The sequence below is a fragment of the Dendropsophus ebraccatus genome, chromosome 6, assembly GCF_027789765.1.
Source record: "Dendropsophus ebraccatus isolate aDenEbr1 chromosome 6, aDenEbr1.pat, whole genome shotgun sequence".
Lineage (NCBI taxonomy): Eukaryota > Metazoa > Chordata > Amphibia > Anura > Hylidae > Dendropsophus > Dendropsophus ebraccatus.
The window spans coordinates 53,348,180-53,368,096 of NC_091459.1; the positions used below are offsets into that span (position 1 = coordinate 53,348,180).

A 19,917-nucleotide genomic window follows, 5' to 3' on the forward strand; every position below is an offset into this window, starting at 1 on the left:
TTTTTTAAATGTACAAATCTGCTCATTCTGAGCTAAGTAGTCAAGTGGGTGGTTCTACACAGTGATTGACAGCTCTCTCTATATGCTCGTTTTAACAGCTGTTAATCACAGAGTAAACCACGTATGTGACTAGTCCACAATGAAGACATAGTAACATAGTTAATAAGGTTGAAAGAAGACAAGGGTCCATCAGGTTCAAACTAGGGAAACCCTACTGTGTTGCTCCAGGGGAAGGCAAAAAACCCTATGAGGCAGATGACAATTGCCCCATCACAGGGAGAAAACTCCCTCCCGACTCCAATGGCAACCAGAACAATCCCTGGATCAACGTATCCCCAGAAATCTAATGCCCATAACTTGTAATATTATATTTTTCAAGAAAAGCAGCCAGGCCTCCCTTGAACTTATTTAATGAATCTGCCATGACAACATCATGTGGCAGAGAGTTCCACAGTCTCACTGCTCATACAGTAAAGAACCCGCGTTGATGCTGATGGCGAAATATTCTTTCCTCTAGATGTAGAGGACCCCCCTTGTCATGGTTACAGACCTAGGAGTAAAAAGATCACTACAAAGATCTCTGTACTGTCCATTCATATATTTGTACATTGTGATCAGATTGCGCCTAAGACGTCTTTTTTCTAGCGTAAATAACCCCAAGCTTGATAACCTGTCTTGGTACTGTAACCCACCCATTCCCTTAATGGCCTTTGTTGCCCTCCTCTGCACCCGCTCCAGTTCAGCTGTGTCCTTCTGCCAGTGCCCAAAACTGTACACAGTATTCCATGTGTGGTCTGACCAGTGACCTATAAAGAGGCAAAACTATGTTCTCATCTTTAGCATCTATACCTCTTTTGATGCATCCCATTATTTTATTAGCCTTGGTAGCTGCTGCCTGGCACTGATCACTTAAGTTGAGTTTACTGTCCACCAATACCCCCAGGTCCTTTTCGGAAGTAGTTTTACCCAGTGTTTTATTATTTAGCACTAGAGATGAGTGAACCGGGTTCGGGTCCATCCGAACCCGAACTTTCGGCGTATGATTAGCGGGGGCTGCTGAACTTGGATAAAGCTCTAAGGTTGTCTGGAAAACATGGATACAGCCAATGACTATATCCATGTTTTCCACATAGCCTTAGGGCTTTATCTAACTTCAGCAGCCACCACTAATCAAATGCCGAAAGTTTGGGTTCGGATGGACTCGAGCAAGCTCGAGGTTCGCTCATCTCTATTTAGCACATACCTGTACTTAGATACACAACGTCCACAGCCTCCCCCAGGTCCAGTCTTTAGCTGACCTGCTCATAGATTAGTCTGACAGGACCAATCCCTCATAAATCCATGCTGGTGCTGTGTTATAAGATTATTTTCATTGAGATACTCCAGTATAGCATCTCTTTCAAACCCCTCAAATACTTTACCCACTGTAGATGTTAGACTTACAGGCCTATAGTTTTCAGGATTACTCTTTGACCCCTTCTTGAACATTGGTACCACATTAGTTATGCGCCAGTCCTGTGGAACAATCCCTGTCATTATAGAATCTTTAAATGTTAGGAATAAGGGTCTGTCTAACACAGTATTTAATTCCTGCAAAACTCTAGGATGCATACCTTCTGGGCCAGGTGACTCATGGCTTTTAATGTTTTTAAGGCATCGCCCCACTTCTTGTGTTAAAAGAACAACAAGTTATCCTGAACTTTTCCCACAATACTATACCAAAGGAGAGCTAGTTTTTTTTTTTAGTTGTATTTTGAGGCACCATTTTGGTGATAAAAACAGTACACTTTATCACATTTATGAAAATTTTTAAGGGACATATAAAATAGACAGCTATTCCTCCACTCTTTTTTGGGTTTAGTTTTTACAGTGATCAGCTAGCAATTTACATAACATGATAACTTTATTCTCTGGGTTGATACGGCAATGGTAATATCAAATCTATATTGTGGGTTTTTGTGCTTTTTAATATTTGTCTGAGCGGTTTGCCCAGAAAAAAAAACAATTAATAAGATATTAATAGCCTATCAATGTGCTGACACCTGACTCCCCTGTTAATAAGCTGACAACGCCAACATATTCTGCTCCACTTTTGAGAAACATACATAGACAAAATCAAACATTACAGATTAACCATAAAGTCAAACATGAGTGAGTGCCCTGTTCGCACAAGTTTACAATCTATGAGACATTTTAAGTATTTCTTAATGACTTCCTTGAACTTTTATCTAGAATGACCTGGAAGGACCCTTATTATTATGTCGTAACCTGTATCTCCCTTATCCCCTCAGGACATCCTATGATTTGACTGGTCAAGGGCATCCTAGTCTTTTACTTGCACAATTGTTACTATAAATAAACACAGAAGAAACACGTTCAATACAAAAAAAAAATAGCCACCAGCCGAGACTATAATTTCTTTTGTTTGGCACAGATGACAGAATGTCATTATTATTCCCATATTAGTACAAAAAAGAAATTTGTATACTGGTAAATGTTACCCTAATATAAAGCCAGAAATATGTTGTCAAAAAATATGCACTGTGGCCATCAATGAAGTTAACAATAAGATTACTTCATTGCTCCATTTTTCTGTTCACATCTATGTCAGAGGCTATTTATAAGGGATAAGGGATGAAATCAGGACAGACACCATTCTAAAGTAAATGCTCAGCACAGCCACTTAACTCTTTCTTGGCAGGCTGGGCAGGAGTTATACAATGTATGCCTTCTGCTCAGCCCAGACATTTGAAAGAGCCCGATCAAGAGTAGATGCTTTCTGCTCTTATGTGGGAAACCCTGAACATAGTAGGGATTCTAGGCATTATGAGGGGATTCCTTGCTCTTGTACAGTAAGTAGTGGTGGGCTATGGACTGCTCCTTACTAAATCGCGCCTGGAGGTAAGTGGTGATGCTATTGCATGACAACTTAACCTCTATAACTCTGTGGGCTGGGCTCAACATTAAATGGAATACACCACCTCTTGTGTGGAATCTGTGTGCGGTTATTTTAAATAATCGCACATGATAAATCATGCTTAGCAGGCATGATTGGTGTACCTATAGTGAATATATACTGTATATAGTATAATATATAGTAGTATATTAATATATATATTAAATATAGCTACTTTATATACACCAGCCAGAAAATAGAGCAGAAAGGTGGTCAATACCCTAGACAAGATAGTTAGATAACCTAGTAAGGGAGGCAAGTTTGCTAAATGAATGTATTTGCAAAGATATTTAAAATGGCTCTGTACCCACAATCTGACCCCCCAAACCACTACCTTCGGATAGCTGCTTTTAATCCAAGATCTGTCCTCGGGTCCGTTCGGCAGGTGAAGAAGTAATTGTCCTAAAAAACTACTTTTAAACTGGCAGCCCCGTGCCCAACGGCCGTTTATGCATTAGGCTGGCACAACCTCTCTGTCCCTCCTCCCCACCCTCATCATTAGGAATGCTCGTGGCAGATTGTCTCCTATTCATCAGCTGTGTCAGCACGACACATGGGCTGGATCGTTAAGCACATGTTCAGCATGGAGAAAATGTTCCAGTGGCAATCCTAATGATGAAGCGGGTGGGGAGGAGGGACGGAGGGGTGGTGCAAAGTTAGGGCATAGATACTCCCGTTTGGCACGGGCTGCAAGTTTAAAAGTTGTTTTTTTAGGACAATAACTGCATCACCTGTCAAACGTACCCCAGGACAGATCTTGGATTAAAAGCAGCTATCCGAAGGTACAAGTGGTTTGATGGAGGGGGGGGGGGGGGGAGGTCAGATTGTGGGTACAGAGTCGCTTTAACTTGACATACTCTACAAATGTAACTATGTCAGTTCATATGAGAATTAGCCTTTAACCTAAAAATTAGCCTTTAACCTAATAAATGTAGAATTTTTAAACACTTGGGTCCCTCAACATTCCATCAGATAGTTTACTATACTATAATAGTCTCTACTCTCCTTAGCAGTGGACAACCAAGGTAAAAGTACAGGAGCACAATAATATTAATCTCACACAAGCATCTTTTACAGTAGATAACATCTGTGCAACCATACTAAGTACCATGAAGACTAGTGTTCATGGAAGGTTACCACACAGGAAGCCACTGCTAAAGACCACCTGGGTATCACACACTGCTCACAAAACATTGTTCAGCAGTAGTCAAATAAGCTGCAGTTTTGGAAAAACACAAAGGAATTTATCAAGGTTTGCATGTCAGTTTTCTGGCATTAAAAGTTGCAATTTGTTTTGTGTTTTTGTGCAAAAATGTACAACTTAATTTGCACATATTTTATGGTATAAGCATTAAATCTTATTCCAAAATAACTATGTGTTTTAGAATGGTCTTGTCTGAATTTCTTAAAGTGATATTGGTGACCAGTATTTTTGAGTAATCACATGCCTTAGCTACTGACGGCCTATCCTGTGGACAGGGCATAACTACTTCAGATGATATTGTCACCCTTTTCCATATAAGGAGTTCTCAGCACCTTTTTTAACCCTTTAAGGACATGGCCCATTTTCGTTTTTACGTTTTCGTTTTTTCCTCCTTGTGCATAAAAGGTCATAGCACTTGCATTTTTCCACCTAGAAACCCACATGAGCCCTTATTTTTTGCGTCACTAATTGTACTTTGCAATTACAGGCTGAATTTTTGCATAAAGTACATTGCGAAACCAGAAAAAAATTCAAAGTGTGGTGAAATTGTAAAAAAAAACGCATTTCTTTTATTTGGGGGAAATGTGTTTTTACGCCATTCGCCCTGGGGTAAAACTGACTTGTTATGCATGTTCCTCAAGTTGTTACGATTAAAACGATATATAACATGTATAACTTATATTGTATCTGATGGCCTGTAAAAAATTCAAACCGTTGTTAACCAATATACGTTCCTTAAAATCGCTCCATTACCAGGCTTATAGCGCTTTTATCCTTTGGTCTATGGGGCTGTGCGAGGTGTCATTTTTTGCGCCATGATGTGATCTTTCTATCGGTACCTTGATTGCCCATATACGTCTTTTTGATCGCTTTTTATTACATTTTTTCTGGATTTGATGCGACCAAAAATGCGCAATTTTGCACTTTGGGATTTTTTTGCGCTGACGCCGTTTACCGTACGAGATCAGGAATGTGATTAATTAATAGTTCGGGCGATTACGCACGCGGCGATACCAAACATGTTTATTTATTTATTTGTTTACTTTTATTTAAAACCTGGGAAAAGGGGGGTGATTCAGACTTTTATTAGGGGAGGGGGCTTTTTACTATAAACAACACTTTATTTTTTTTTTTTACACATATACTAGAAGCCCCCCTGTGGGACTTCTAGTATATACACTGTGATCTCTCATTGAGATCTCTGCAGCATAGATATGCTGCAGAGATCCATGAGATCGGCACTCGTTTGCTTTCGGCTGCTGCAGCCGAAAACGACCGAGTGCCGAGCCGAGGACGGCGCCATCTTGGACACGTCCCCGGCCGGCATCAGTAACGGAGATCGCTCCTCCGGGACAAGGTCCCGGAGGAGCGATCTCCCCCACTAGACACCAGGGAAACGTTGCCTCCGGTAATCGGAGGCAGCTGTCAACTTTGACAGCTGCCTCCGATTAGCTAATTAGCGGGCACGGCGATCCGACCGTGCCCGCTAATAGCAGCGGTCCCGGGCTACTCGCGGCACCCGGGATCGCGGCACTTCAAAGCGGGGCCGCCGCGCGGCCCCGCTTTGAAGTGCAAGTGAGGACATATGACGTACCGGTACGTCATATGTCCTTAAGAGGTTAAAGCTTATATTGTGGACATTTCATATCTTATGGTGTAAAGGATTTCTTTGTGGTCTCTCCCCTTAAAAATGTATGTTATTGTTGGTAGACAGTGCCGTGGGAGCGGGGGCAGCTGTGGCACCCCATATCCCATAGTGGATCCTGAAAATTCTCCCTGGGTATAGTCGTCCTATTGTTCTTTAAACCTGTACTCACCCGTAGAAACCATATATGTTTACAGATGGTTTGGAGATCACCCTAAAAATAGCAGTATGGTACAGCAGTTCTGACCTTAAAAACTAACATACTTTACCTTCCTCATCTTGGGATAGAAAATGTTAAAAAAAATAGTTTTTACACTTCAAATGGAGACTAAAACTTTTTATGTTTCCTCAAACATAGCTGGTTTAAAAGCCACTTTCCCAGTGGCTGCTCCTAATGCCATCCTGTATGCTACTGATCACAGTTAACAGTCTGTGCTCTTAAAAAATAATACATTCTTTTACAAGATTACTCCTATCTTCTAAAGTTAAGGCATATTAGTAGAATAAGCCATCACTTTATGACCGGTGGAAGTTTAACATCTGAACCCCCACCAAACTTAAAGAGCCACTGTCGTTACATTTTATTTTTGCAGAAATCAATAGTCCAGGCCATTTAAAGAAACTTTGTAATTGGGTTTATTAGGCAAATATGCCATTATCTGCAGTTAAAAAGCCTTTCCGCAGCAACACCCCCATCCTCCCCCCCCCGCTCCTCTCATCTACTGCTCAGAATCAGGAAATCTCAACTCTTTTACATCAGTGGGATCCTGTCTGTACTATGAAGAGGAGAGGGGAGGTGAGATTAGTCAGCAGCAGAGAACAAAGGATTACACCACAGGGAGCCGCTGAAAACCCCTTTTCAGAGGTCAGTGGTGATGTCAGAGGAGAGAGCCTGGTGATGTAGCTGTAAATTAACTCTTTGTTGTCCTGTTTTGGTGCCTCCTCTCTCCCCTCTGTATAGAAAACATGTTTTCTAATGCTGGATAACCCCTTTAAGTACTTTTATTCTTAGGACTAGAGGAAGTCATAAATGATACCCTAGTGTTATATCATTGCTTTTATATTGGAAAACCCGTTTAAAGGGGTTATCCAGTGCTACAAAATCATGGCCACGTTATTCTAGAGACAGCACCACTCTTGTCACCACTTTGAGTGGGGTTTGTAACTCGGTTTCATTGAAGAGAATGGAGCTTAATCGCAAACCTTAACTGAACTGGAGACAGAGTGGTGCTGTTTCTGAAGAAAGGTGGCCATGTTTTTGTAGTGCTGGGTAACCCCTTCAATGGCGGTGCAGTTTCTTTAAAGTGACACTGTCACCCCCTTTGTGCATTCTGACATCTCTACACAGGTGTAAAGGGTAAATTTAGCGTTTTTCATACCTTATTTCAAATCATACGTCATGGTGTTTGTTCAAAAAGTGTCCTTTTATCAACTGCAGATTGTATTAAGTGGGCGTGTCCTCGCGGCATTAGCGCCACTTAGCTCCACCCACAACGACACCATTGGCCCCGCCCCCTCGCCGGCCATTGGAACAGGTTGGCTGAAAGGTCTAGACCGCACCCCCTTTACGTTGGCCAACCAATGGGCGTCAAGGGGCAGGGCCATCGGTGGCCGTTGTGGGTGGGGCTAAATGGCGCTAAAAGAACACTTTTTACTTGAACAAACACCATGACGTATCATATGAAATAAGGTATGAAAAACACTAAATTTACCCTTTACACCTGTGTCGAGATGTCAGAATGCACAAAGGGGGTGACAGTGTCACTTTAATTAGAACAGGCTGTAGACATGTCATAGCTTCTAGATATTGCTTATATTATAAAGCTACTGATAATATGTGAGTTTAAACCTTGTTCCTAAATGTCCCAAACAAGTTTGTAAACATTAGATCACTAGGACAAATATATTAGTTCTATACATAAGTGGTTTATTAAAGAAAAAAGATAATGATATACAAATAATTAAGAAACATTTCTTAAGAGATTAAATAACTTTTTCATTCAACATTTTATACTGTAAAAAGTAAATATATATTCTAGAGAAAGTTTTTGTTCTGGCATTATGAAATATGAGAAAACCCCCTTAATCGGTGTATCTTACAGTGTCACAGGTGAGCCCACATCTGTGTCATGATGTGACATAAATTTCTGATCCTTTGACTTGCTGGGGACTGCTGACATCTGCAAAGAAAATAGAAAGACACTGTAGAAGTATGAAAGGCAAGGAGGCCATGTCTTACATCTGACAAACCCACCAGCTTCCTGGGGAAAGAGAGATAATACCCCATTTTCAAAACACTGTCTCATTTGAGGTCTCCTTATTGAAATGTGGTAGGAAATAGGTACAGGCCCCACTTTCTCCCAGTATGGCATTTTTTAAGTGAGAAACAAACATAAGAAATTACTCAGAGTAAAATGTTATATGCACCTGGCTGTTTAGAACGCTAACCACATAATCATTGTATAAGTAACACATGAAACACTACTAGCTTGGAAGCCTAAGGGTCCATTAACACTACAGAATCAGTGCCGAAATACCATGGGGAACCCTTCCGCATGGACTTGACGCCAAATTCTACCTTCTGTCTTTTTGAATGGGAGGGCTAGCGTGCCTCCGCTCTCCGCGCCTCTCCACTCAAAGAATTGACATGTCAATTCTTTGAGCGGAGAGGCATGGTAACCATTTAATCACTAGTATAGTACACAGCAGTAGATTTTAATTGTATACTATTCGTGTTAGTGTCTTACTAACAATTACAGCTGTGCCTCACAGGCATCCATATATAGCTTCTTGGTTCTTCTCTTTCTGACCTAAAACCCTATAAGAATGAATTCTGGTATGGTGTGGCAACCTTTTGAGGTTGTAGATCTTCCGTAGCACAAGGCCTATGCCACATTTAGATAAAAACTATTGTTTTGTCTAGGACTGATAACACATTGAAAGCTTTACCACTGATGCAAATTATCTTGCTGTCAAAGTCATATCTTTTACTTATTAGGAAGTAAACATGTGCCGCTTACAGAGATGCACAATTTAGCAATCAGATAAATGCAAGAAAACAAGCATTATACTTTTCTTACATTTAAAGACAAAATCCGGGAAAATAAACGTGTATGGAGATTAATTAAATTCAAAAAGTGCTTTATTCCAATATCAGTGTTACAGTTAGAGAATACAGTGCTGTGTGGTGTTACAGGTAGAGAATTCAGTGTGCTGTGTGGTGTTACAGGTAGAGAATACAGTGTGCTGTGTGGTGTTACAGGTAGAGAATACAGCGTGCTGTGTGGTGTTACAGGTAGAGAATACAGCATGCTGTGTGGTGTTACAGGTAGAGAATACAGCATGCTGTGTGGTGTTACAGGTACAAAATACAGCCGGCTGTGTGGTGTTATAGGTAGAGAATACAGCTTGCTGTGTGGTGTTACAGGTAGAGAATACAGCGGGCTGTGTGGTGTTATAGGTAGAGAATACAGCTTGCTGTGTGGTGTTACAGGTACAGAATACAGTGTGCTGTGTGGTGTTACAGGTACAGAATATAGCGTGCTGTGTGGTGTTACAGGTAGAGAATACAGTGTGCTGTGTGGTTTTACAGGTAGAGAATACAGTGTGCTGTGTGGTGCTACAGATCGAGAATACAGTGTGCTGTTACAGATCGAGAATACAGTGTGCTGCGTGGTTTTACAGGTAGAGAATACAGCGGGCTGTGTGGTGTTACAGGTAGAGAAACAGCGTGCTGTGTGGTGTTACAGGTAGAGAAAACAGCATGCTGTGTGGTGTTACAGGTAGAGAATACAGTGTGCTGTGTGGTGTTACAGGTAGAGAATACAGCGTGCTGTGTGGTGTTACAGGTAGAGAATACAGCGTGCTGTGTGGTGTTACAGGTAGAGAATACAGTGTGCTGTGTGGTGTTACAGGTAGAGAATACAGTGTGCTGTTTGGTTTTACAGGTAGAGAATACAGAGTGCTGTGTGGTGTTACAGGTAGATAATACAGTGTGCTGTGTGGTGTTACAGGTAGAGAATACAGTGCTGTGTGGTGTTACAGGAAGAGAATACAGTGTGCTGTGTGGAGTTACAGGTAGAGAAACAGCGTGCTGTGTGGTGTTACAGGTAGAGAAAACAGCGTGCTGTGTGGTGTTACAGGTAGAGAATACAGCGTGCTGTGTGGTGTTACAGGTAGAGAATACAGCGTGCTGTGTGGTGTTACAGGAAGAGAAAACAGCGTGCTGTGTGGTGTTACAGGTAAAGAATACAGCGTGCTGTGTGGTGTTACAGATCAAGAATACAGCGTGCTGTGTGGTGTTACAGATCAAGAATACAGCGTGCTGCTACAGATCGAGAATACAGCGTGCTGCTTGGTTTTACAGGTAGAGAATACAGCGGGCTGTGTGGTGTTATAGGTACAGAATACAGTGTGCTGTGTGTGTGTGTTTGTGTGGGGGGGGGGGACCACAATGAAATGATAAAGTACAGCAAATAATTCAGTAACACAATAAAACTGCAATGAGTGAACACAACCTAGATGTTCTTCAACAGCTTTGGGCGGGAATTGGGCAGGTTGGAGGACTGTGATGAACAGCTTAGGGAAAGCAATGCATTCTGGAACCTGTAGTACTGTGTACATCTGCTAAACCAGGAAGTACAACCACAAAATACAGAACAAAGACCCCCAAAACAAATGGATTTTTGGTAGTTACAAAACTGGGTCAGACAGGTAAGCAATGCTATATGTTTCTGCATAAGGTTTATTTAATTTTTTTTACCTCTACCTTGAGTTCCCCTTTAATGAACACTATCAAGCAACATGAAGTTTCTTTACTATTGCAAAGCCATTGCCTTGGGTGGATTGGATATCAACCAAACTATAGCCAAAAGCTATGTACAGTGATTTACAGCATCCAATTGGCCTCCTAGTGATGCAATCACTCCTAGTGATGTAACCAGGGTTTTCTGGAGGTCTCTGTGGCTGCCATGATAGCCCTCCTATTGCACCCTGCCTAAAGATTGTGGAAATGGCAGGTTATGTACTGTACAATTGAATGAATGTGAAGGTTTTCTGGGGAGACTGACTTTTTTATTTAATGTTTTTAAAATATATATATAAAAAATTAGTTTGTTCACTTTTGCAAAGCGAGTGCCTTGGGTGTATTGGATATTTACCAAACTATGGGACATGTCACATAAAATATGAAGGAGTATTGTTTGAAGTTGCCTGTCATGAAGGAGGAAGTCTCCTTTTTTCCAAAATAAACACTCATATGACTTATATTGTAATATGTATTCACACATCCAGGAAATGGGAAAAACTTTTTTATAGACTGAGCAAATATTAAAATAAACCTTATAGACAAAAGTTACCTACATATTATAAAAAAGAAATACAGAAGAGGAGCCAAAGAACTTTCCAAGTTGCAGAATACGTGTTGTGCCTCTGTGCTGGGAATCATCTAAACATTACTAAAGACTAAATATGGCTTTGAAAAACATTATTGGGGCAATATAAACATATTCCTATACTTTAATAAACTATGTTCTCCCTGCAGGCTCCTTCTCTTATATTTACTCATAATCCTACTATTTGTTGTTGGAGCATTGAGAAAAATAGTAGAGCTCATATTAGATACTTGATTGTTAAACCAGTTGCATTTAGGCTAACCAAAAATGCAGCATAAAGGTGTGATAGGCTCCAAATGTTCTTTATCCTTGGACTAAGTATATAGGAATACTAAAATGATGCACTTCCCCCTTTTGCCAGCAGGAGGAGAAGAGTAAGCTCAAAGTATAAGAACAGTGCATAATTGTTCTTAACTGCCATTCCTGACTTTTCTGCAGTGCTGGAGAAGTAGATAATAGCAAATAACTTCTCGCTTAAAGCAAATGTAGTTATTAACATACAAGTTTCTATTCAGCAAGCTGGGATGTTGGCTTGTTAATGTTGGGATGTTGATTTGATAAAGCATGACCAAAGTAGTGATGCAAAGATGAAGATAGAGAACAGTGGCACTCACCCTTAGGCTGGGTTCACTCTAGGTATATTTCAGTCAGTATTGTGGTCCTCATATTACAACCAAAACCAGGAGTGGATTAAAAACACAGAAAGGCTCTGTTCACACAATGGTGAAATTGAGTGGATGGCCGCCATATAACAGTAAATAACGGCCATTATTTCAATACAACAGCCGTTGTTTTAAAATAACAGCAAATATTTGCCATTAAATGGCGGCCATCCACTCAATTTCAACATTGTGTGAACAGAGCCTTTCTGTGTTTTCAATTTACTTTTGGTTTTGGTTGCAATATGAGGACCACAATACTGACTGAAATATACGTAGTGTGAACCAAGCCTTAGAATGTAGACCTACTTGTGAAATGTCTTGAGCGCTGTTCTTTTTACCTCTGCTGTCATATGCTTGTGTTGACAAATAAAGTCTAATTTCATGTACATCCTGGAGGGTGAGTGCCACTGTTTTTTTTAAATCTACATCTTTGCATCAGTATGAGGATGACCACCTGTCGAACACTACCTCGAAATAAGATTCAATCAAGGGAAAGTGCCCAGGTAAGCACAGAGAGGAGCATCACTCTTGAGGTAGTGGCAGTAATAAATCTCTACCACATTACTAATGACCAAAGTAAATTTACACTATAATTTACTTTTACAGCAATAAAAACAAAATACTACGGATGCACCATTGCCAAATGTTGCATACTGTTTACAGTAGAGAGAAAAAGAAGATGATAGTTTTAAAACAGCGATAATCTTATCAAACATCAAATGTGTATCAGGAAGATGAAAGGAAATACAGCTTTATTTAAATAGGCAATGCAACCCTATTTATTTGTATAAGTATTGTGTGAGATAATGTGCTGCCAGATTCCCACATTCTCTTTTTGGTCCGTGTCTTGTGACATACTTGCAAGGTAATGTAACCACACACAGTGGATGGATGTCATGCATGGTATATTGCCAAAGTAGCTGCAAATGTTTGTAATCTGGCAATTTAGAATAAGAGGTTAGCATTAGGCAATGGGAATTTAAGTAGCTTGGCATGCTGGAAAAAGCATTCACCGGCTGGGATATAAAACATTCAGCTAGAGATATGGCAATATAGTAGAAGTGGTATTCTGTTGGGGTACGTATGCTTCCTCCTTATTAATGCTCGGCCAGGCCTTTACTGCAGTGGTTTTCAATTGCTGCTTGTTTGTGGCCTCGCTGTCTGAAGTTTAGTCTTTAACACGTGAAATGCTGCTCAACTAGGTGACTAACTTGGCCATTTAAGAATATTCAACTTCTTTGCTTTTATAAACCCCTGGCTTGCTTTCGTGCTTTGAATAGCTCAGAATTCATCTGGTTGCTTCTGCCCTGTGTCACATCATCAATAAACACTAGTGACCCAGTGCCACTGGCAGCTATAGATGCCCATGCCATTATACTGCCTCTGCCATGTGTTACATAAGATGTGCCATGCTGTTAGAGGTTGATCTTGGTTTAAACTGTCCAAAAAAAAGTCCAATCCAGCTGCCTTATTTTTGAGGCTTAAGAGTGGCTCACACTGTGCGGGTAACCCTCTGTGACTGCTTACATGCAGTCTTCACTTTATGGTAGCTTTATATATTGATACGCCTACATCCTGGAGAGTGTTGGTCACTTGGTTGGCTGTTATGAAGAAGTTTCTCTTCAACATGGAAAATATTCTGCAATCATCCACCAGTGTTGTCTGTTGTGGGCATCAAAGTCTTTTTGCATTGATGAGTTCAGCAATGCTTTCTATCTTTCTGAGGATCTACCAAACTGAAGATTTTGCCAAACTGTAGATTTGGCCTGTTTCATCTGCATGGATAGCTCCTTTCACCGCACGTTTTATTCAAAGCAAAATCTTCCAAATGCAAGAACCATATCTCAGATCAACTCCAGGCCTGCTTAATTGAGAATGACATAAGGACAATTCTGGCCACAGAGCTGGAACACTGCTCCAGGACCCCCCCAGGTCAGAGATATCCAGCAGAGCTGACATCATGTCCACGCGGATGGACTAGTCACTCAGCCAGTGACTGTGGCGGGACGACGCTGCAGTCACTGATTGGCTGAGCGTGCCGTCCAAAAGCCAAGATGGGTATTTTCATCACAACTCAAGGATAAATGCCTCTCGGCAGACTGTGGGCACAGGAAAGACAGAACCCTGTCAGTAAGAGCTAAAATCTGACTACAGTCTGTCCATAAGATGGGCGACATGGAGGAGCTTGTTACCATGCACTGTCACATGCTTGTCCATGTCGGCTATCTTATGGACAGACTCACTACAGAACAGGGCAGCCCCGCCTGGAGGAGGGGAGTCTGATTTAAGCCCTATGAAGTACACATGGAGCGGCTGTCAGTAAGTGCAGAGAGTACACTTACCAACACTGTACACTAAGCAAATTTTACTATAAAGTGGCCAACCCCTTTAAGGAGCTGAAGTCCTAAACCCTTCATTCAATTTTAATGTGATACCGTCAAATGAAAAATGAAAGTCTGGAGGCTATGTCTATGACCATTATAGGGAACTCCGTCATTCTCTATGAGCTTTGGACTCCTCTCTCAGCGCGCGCGCCGGGTTGCAGCGGCTGGTATCTCCGTTACCCAACCGGATCCAGAAGCAGGACCCGGCAGGATCAGGTGAGTATAGGGGGCTGTAGCGGGGGGTCAGGAGCCTGTCACCCCTGCACGGGGGTGACAGGTTTCCTTTATATAACTATAACATGCAATGTTTCAATTACCTAGTAGTTTTGGAAACAGCATAGCTGAAAGTGCTACAGAGCTTTTAGAGCTGTCAAAAAGAGGAGTGGGCATATCAGGAGAAGGAGGCGGGTTTGATGTATATATAACTTGTTTTACCTACTGTATAAGTACAACTGTATTTGTGTGTTTGCAACTTCAGCCATAGCAACGTGCTCCTGCCTGATGTGAATAGTGTTCTAGGAGAGCTGACCAAATTTGTCTTTTTCTTTTTTTCTGTGTTCCAGATGGCGGAGTGGCTGCCTCTACTTGGTCGTGCACTCCACCTGTCCCACCCAGGTGGTGTAATTACTCTTGCTGGTATTAGACAGATCTTGCATGCCCAGAGCATAGGCGTATTTTATGCCATGGAGAGGCCATAGTACAGTGTAGGACTGTCCCGAGCATGAGGCCACAGTAACGTGGTTGGGCAGTTTATACCATTTTCAAGTGGTAACTAAGAGCCTCATTATTTTATGGAAGTTTCTTTTTGGGCAGTTGGGGGGCTGCTTTTAACTATTTTCATGTCTGTAGTGGGTCTGTATCTTGCCATTGCGGTGAGCTGTTGCATTTTTCTGTGTATATTAGCTGAGTATGGATAAGGCTCAGGAGCTAAGCATGATCTATGCCCTGCGGATGGCGGTTGCTGTCAGCAGCTGACAGCCACAAGTCGAGATTAACATCAGAACTAATTAAATTATGTTATACTTACCCACATGATAGATCCCTTAAACATTAAAAAAAAATAAAAAATCTAGTAAAAGAACTGCCATTGCCATTTTTGTAATTGTACTGTCCTGCATTATAAAATTAACGTGTCAATTTTACTGTAAGGTTAACATTGTAACAATTACGCTGCCACCCTCTCCACAAAAAAAAGTTACAAAATTGCACTTCTTAATTTTACTATAAAAGTATATAAATATTTTTGTTCCATATTACATTTTATTATAAAATGAAAAGATGAGAAAGTGAAGCCAAAAAGCAAGAATGCAAACACAAAAACTAACTACACCCTTAAAATGTCAAAGTTTTTGGCATATCATAGAGACATGGCAATTGTCTGATTCCTAGAATGAGCTCTTGGCTGAGCACATGTCTCCCTGGCTTTCTGCAGGAGAGGGACTCCATAAACTTACAACAGAATCCACCTCCTGAAGCAAGATGGGGAAATCAAATAGTTCTAAAGGTTGCGATTGGTGGGGATCACAATGCCTATGACTTGTCAAAATTTTTGTTAAATGACTGTAACGTAGACCTGTATTCAAACCCCTCCCTCAAAAATGTTGAGATAATCAATGGAGTGGGCACGGCAGATGACGCTGTGGGGCTGTGCTCCTAACAGTGACCCGGGTGCTATAGGAAGCTATCAGCACTTACATTTTTTTGTTAACATGAGAGCAAAAGAGGCCTTCAGAATGCCAACGGCTGCCATGTTCAGCACCCCACAACTGCTTTGTGGGGGTGGCGATGAGAGGTGGCGATGAGAGGTCTGACAAGGTGTGCACCTGTCAGACTGTCACCTAAACGCCACAATCACTGTTGATTACAGCATTTCTGAGGTTAAATGACTGACATCAACTGGATCGCTGATTTCGGTCATCAGTGGCAGATGTCTACTGCAGATAGCAGCAGCTACCCGTGGTGTATGGAGCAGGCTTGGCTCCTGAGCCTGCTACATACCCCCCATTCCATCATGTTAATTTACATTGAGGAGTGGGGTTAAAGATTTTGTGAAATGCTCTAATGTTAATATAATGTTAATATACAATATTGTAATATCCTCTTATTTTTTTATAATAATGAAATTACTAAATACCTTTTAACATAAATGTCACATACTTCAGGTTCATATTAAGTGTAACACAAAGGATGACCCCTTACTAGAATGTGTAACCGAGTATTAAGATTACACCTTCACAGGCAAAGGCATGCCTCTGTTTGCTCAAGATAATATTATTTTTAATTGATTATGTCTTTCCCTTCAAAGCCAATGTCAATATGTAATTCTTGGGTAATTTCATTTGACAACTATGAAAGGACAGCTCAAAGGATTAAGGCTCCTCCTACAGGATAATAAACACCTCGTCAGAGCTCATCAACTTCGTCGGTCCAGCCTAACAGGTTCCTGAAGGCAGTGAGGAAAAAAAATGACGACATTCACAAACACTTAAACAGGTTTTGTATATGTGAACTCTCTTGAGGAGTATTTGGGGGGGGGGGGGGGATTTCGATCAGGAGTGGTCACATTTTTACAGTATAGGATATACTTTTTGTGAAGCACCTTTATTTTAATTGTCCAACTATCCCTGTAATGGTTATGGTACCACAGTATTGCATTTGTTCCACAGAGGCATGCCTTCCTGATACATGTCCACACTATTCCTCCCCATCAACTACTACTATAGGAATATGTATAGTTATTATACTGTGTGTGTGTTAGACCCACACATTCTGCTACTTGTTAAAATAAATTCTTATGAGGGTACTATGTGCATTCCACCTGAAAAGCAAGCTGACAAATGCAGTACTAGGCTATGTTCACACTCTGTAAGAGACCGGCCGTACCATGACCCAGGCCGGGTCACGGAACGGCCGGTCTCTGCACAGATCATCCCTACAGATTTTTATGGCCGTAGTGTTCTGATGCGGGCGTATCAGCGCACTGGCCGGAGCCGCTCGCTTCATTGTGTAAACTAACAGAGCTTTCTGCGGCCGCAATTCACTGAATATGAACATGTTATTTGCGGGTCCGCATGGGATCCCGGCCGGAGCGTATATGATGTGCATACGCTCCGGCCTGGATCCCATAGCAGATAGGGCAGTGTTCACAGTACGGCCATTTGTTTACGTAGTGTGAACATAGCCCTATAAAAACTCATGGGGAGGGTGTTTCCTCCACTTTAGTGTAGTGAAGAGCCTGCTGACCTAACCAAAGGATCTAATGGTCCTCTAAGCAAGGTCATCCGGAGCAAGATTGCAAGCTTCTATTTGGTCACTATTAGTTTGAATAATGTGTAGGAATGGTCCATGCATGCAATAATATTGGTGTTGCAATACACTTTCTGTTATTTCTATGTTTCCTCACTAAGCGCAGTGTAACGCTAATAAGGAGGCAGAGTTACACGTTTGTCACATGCTCCTCCACACCACACCATCTCCATAGGGGAATTGACATCGGATAAAGCTACACGAGGACAGAAAAACAGGCAGCATACAGCATAATGTGTGAGTGCCTTATTTTCTTGTTTAAAAAACTCTACCAGATGAATTGGTTACTAGTGTCTATGCTGATTCCCCTGCAGAATCCATCAAAAGGGGTTGTCCAAGCTTAAGCCGAGTACCTCTTGACTTGCTCTAGTGATCAGTGGGGGGGCAGGGGGAGGGGGCTAGCATCCAGACCAAAAACAAAAATGGGCAGCACCACCAGGATATATGTGCTGGTGCTGACCAGGTGTTGTAAACAAAATGTAGGTAGTGAAGTGGTACAATTGCTTTAATGAAATCAGAAAAATCTGATCTTCTACAGCCAGTACTGTATGATACTATATAACTAAGATTCTCTGCTAGGAAGGATATTTACCATGGAAGCGGTAGGCTCAGGATGACCTGCTTCTAAATGTTCCTGGGAAACTGAATGTGATTTGGATGCTGTAGGCTGGTCATACTCATGCTGGACTACAACACAGAAAACAAGGCAATGGTAAGTTCACACAAATCATTTCAGACTCAAAACAATCAGTTAAACCAACATTAACTTTTACTGCATGAACTTACTTTCAGCAGCCACATAGTTTGCTGGAAAGTAACCCTGTTGTCCATTCTGTAGACTGCCAAACCACCAATTGTCATTATCTTTGTACAACACATGGATAATGTCACTACGATGGATGCTTAGCTCATCTGATCGATGTGCACTGTAGTCATATAGAGCCACCACCTAGAAGAGAGATAAGACCACCACAACGTTATCACATTCATGCCACAAAGACACCCTTTACCATTTACTTCCTCTCTCAGTAAAACAGCTGAAACCAATGCACTACCTTGGTAAAAAGCTGAGGCTTTGTAAACTTTTGCTAAAGGAATCAAGGTGGTGGGAACACAGCAGGAGACATATGATAATGGACTGTGGGAAATGTGAGAAATGGTTTAGCACACTAACCATACCAACTACTGTACCAATTTCCAAACAGCTGCTTCTTTATTGATTTATGAACATGACATGAACTCATTTCTTAGAGTGCAAAAACACCACAGTGTGACACTTGGAAAACTTGTTGAAGTGACAAAGCATATGACATTTTCATTTCTTTGTTATGCCCAGCTGCTGTGTAATATGTATCAAAATTATTATACACATAATTATTGGTAACTTCTTTTAATTTTAGACAAAAGTCTCTTCCATATGTTTAGATTATACATCCTCAGTTGTGCGTCCATCGTTACACGCTAACTCATCACTGCTGTTACTTGGTCACTAAGATCAATTATCTATTAAAATCTGTGGTCCCTAAGGCAGGCATAAGAGGGGGAGATCTTAGTGAGGCTAGGAGGAGGGAGTCAAGGAGTGTCTATCTGCTGGCCCACATAATATTAAATCTGCGTAGAGCTTCTTGTTTTTTTATAAGCATGTTTCTTGAAAGTAATTAGCCAATGGACATTTGCAATAAAGGTCTTCACATCCAGGGGGTTCTATATTAGTCAGAATTTACCAATTTTTTTCCTGGTTATAAATAGAAGGCAAGCCACTGCCAAATTTTTAGACTGCCTGAAGACTAAGTCCTCTACATGTCCAAGAATATACACCAGGGCAGTGTTCTCCAACTGTGTGGACAACACTTTGAGGATTGTAGAGGTGACTCGCTGTCGCTATTAGATCAATTTAGGGCCACGCCAGAACAGGTGTAGCAGGTCACCTTCTTCTACCTGACATCTAGGTCCGAGTGCCTCTTTCTAAACCCGATTTGGAATAAAAAGTAAAGAGGTGCGATACACTAGGTGAAGCAAATATAATTGGGAAAGGCGGTGTTGTTCTCCAAAAGACAACTGAGGGATCATTTCCTTAATGTCCTTCCAGTTGCCATCCTAAATGAGCCCTATGCAGTACGTGCCCCCCATTTGTTCTTAATAATGAGTGGGTCTTTGTAAAAAAAAAATATTAGGCGTGCAACTGCAGGTACAAACAGAAATTAGCCCCTTGGTAGTTTACAAAGCCCAGAAAATTCCAATAAGAGGTATTTGAGTGCATTTGTGGGTGAGCAACTCCTCCCCATTTGCCCCACATACATGGCAAAATTGTAGATACTTATAGAAATGGGAACTGGGTATAGAGTATTCTAATTACAACTGATGAAA

The 19,917-nt window shown here is 41.3% G+C and overlaps 1 protein-coding gene across 4 annotated transcripts in view; it reads right to left on the minus strand.

Moving 5' to 3' along the window:
• The window catches only part of AHI1 (Abelson helper integration site 1), a 144,552-nt gene that overhangs the window by 1,024 nt on the left and 123,611 nt on the right, over positions 1–19,917 (minus strand). For all 4 annotated transcript variants that reach the window (XM_069974987.1, XM_069974985.1, XM_069974988.1 and 1 more), the window contains 3 exons: positions 18,337–18,499; positions 18,143–18,237; positions 7,906–7,985 (listed from right to left, as the gene is read on the minus strand). In XM_069974987.1, the coding sequence (XP_069831088.1) occupies positions 7,906–7,985; positions 18,143–18,237; positions 18,337–18,499 (338 nt within the window). The remainder of the gene's footprint in view (positions 1–7,905; positions 7,986–18,142; positions 18,238–18,336; positions 18,500–19,917) is intronic.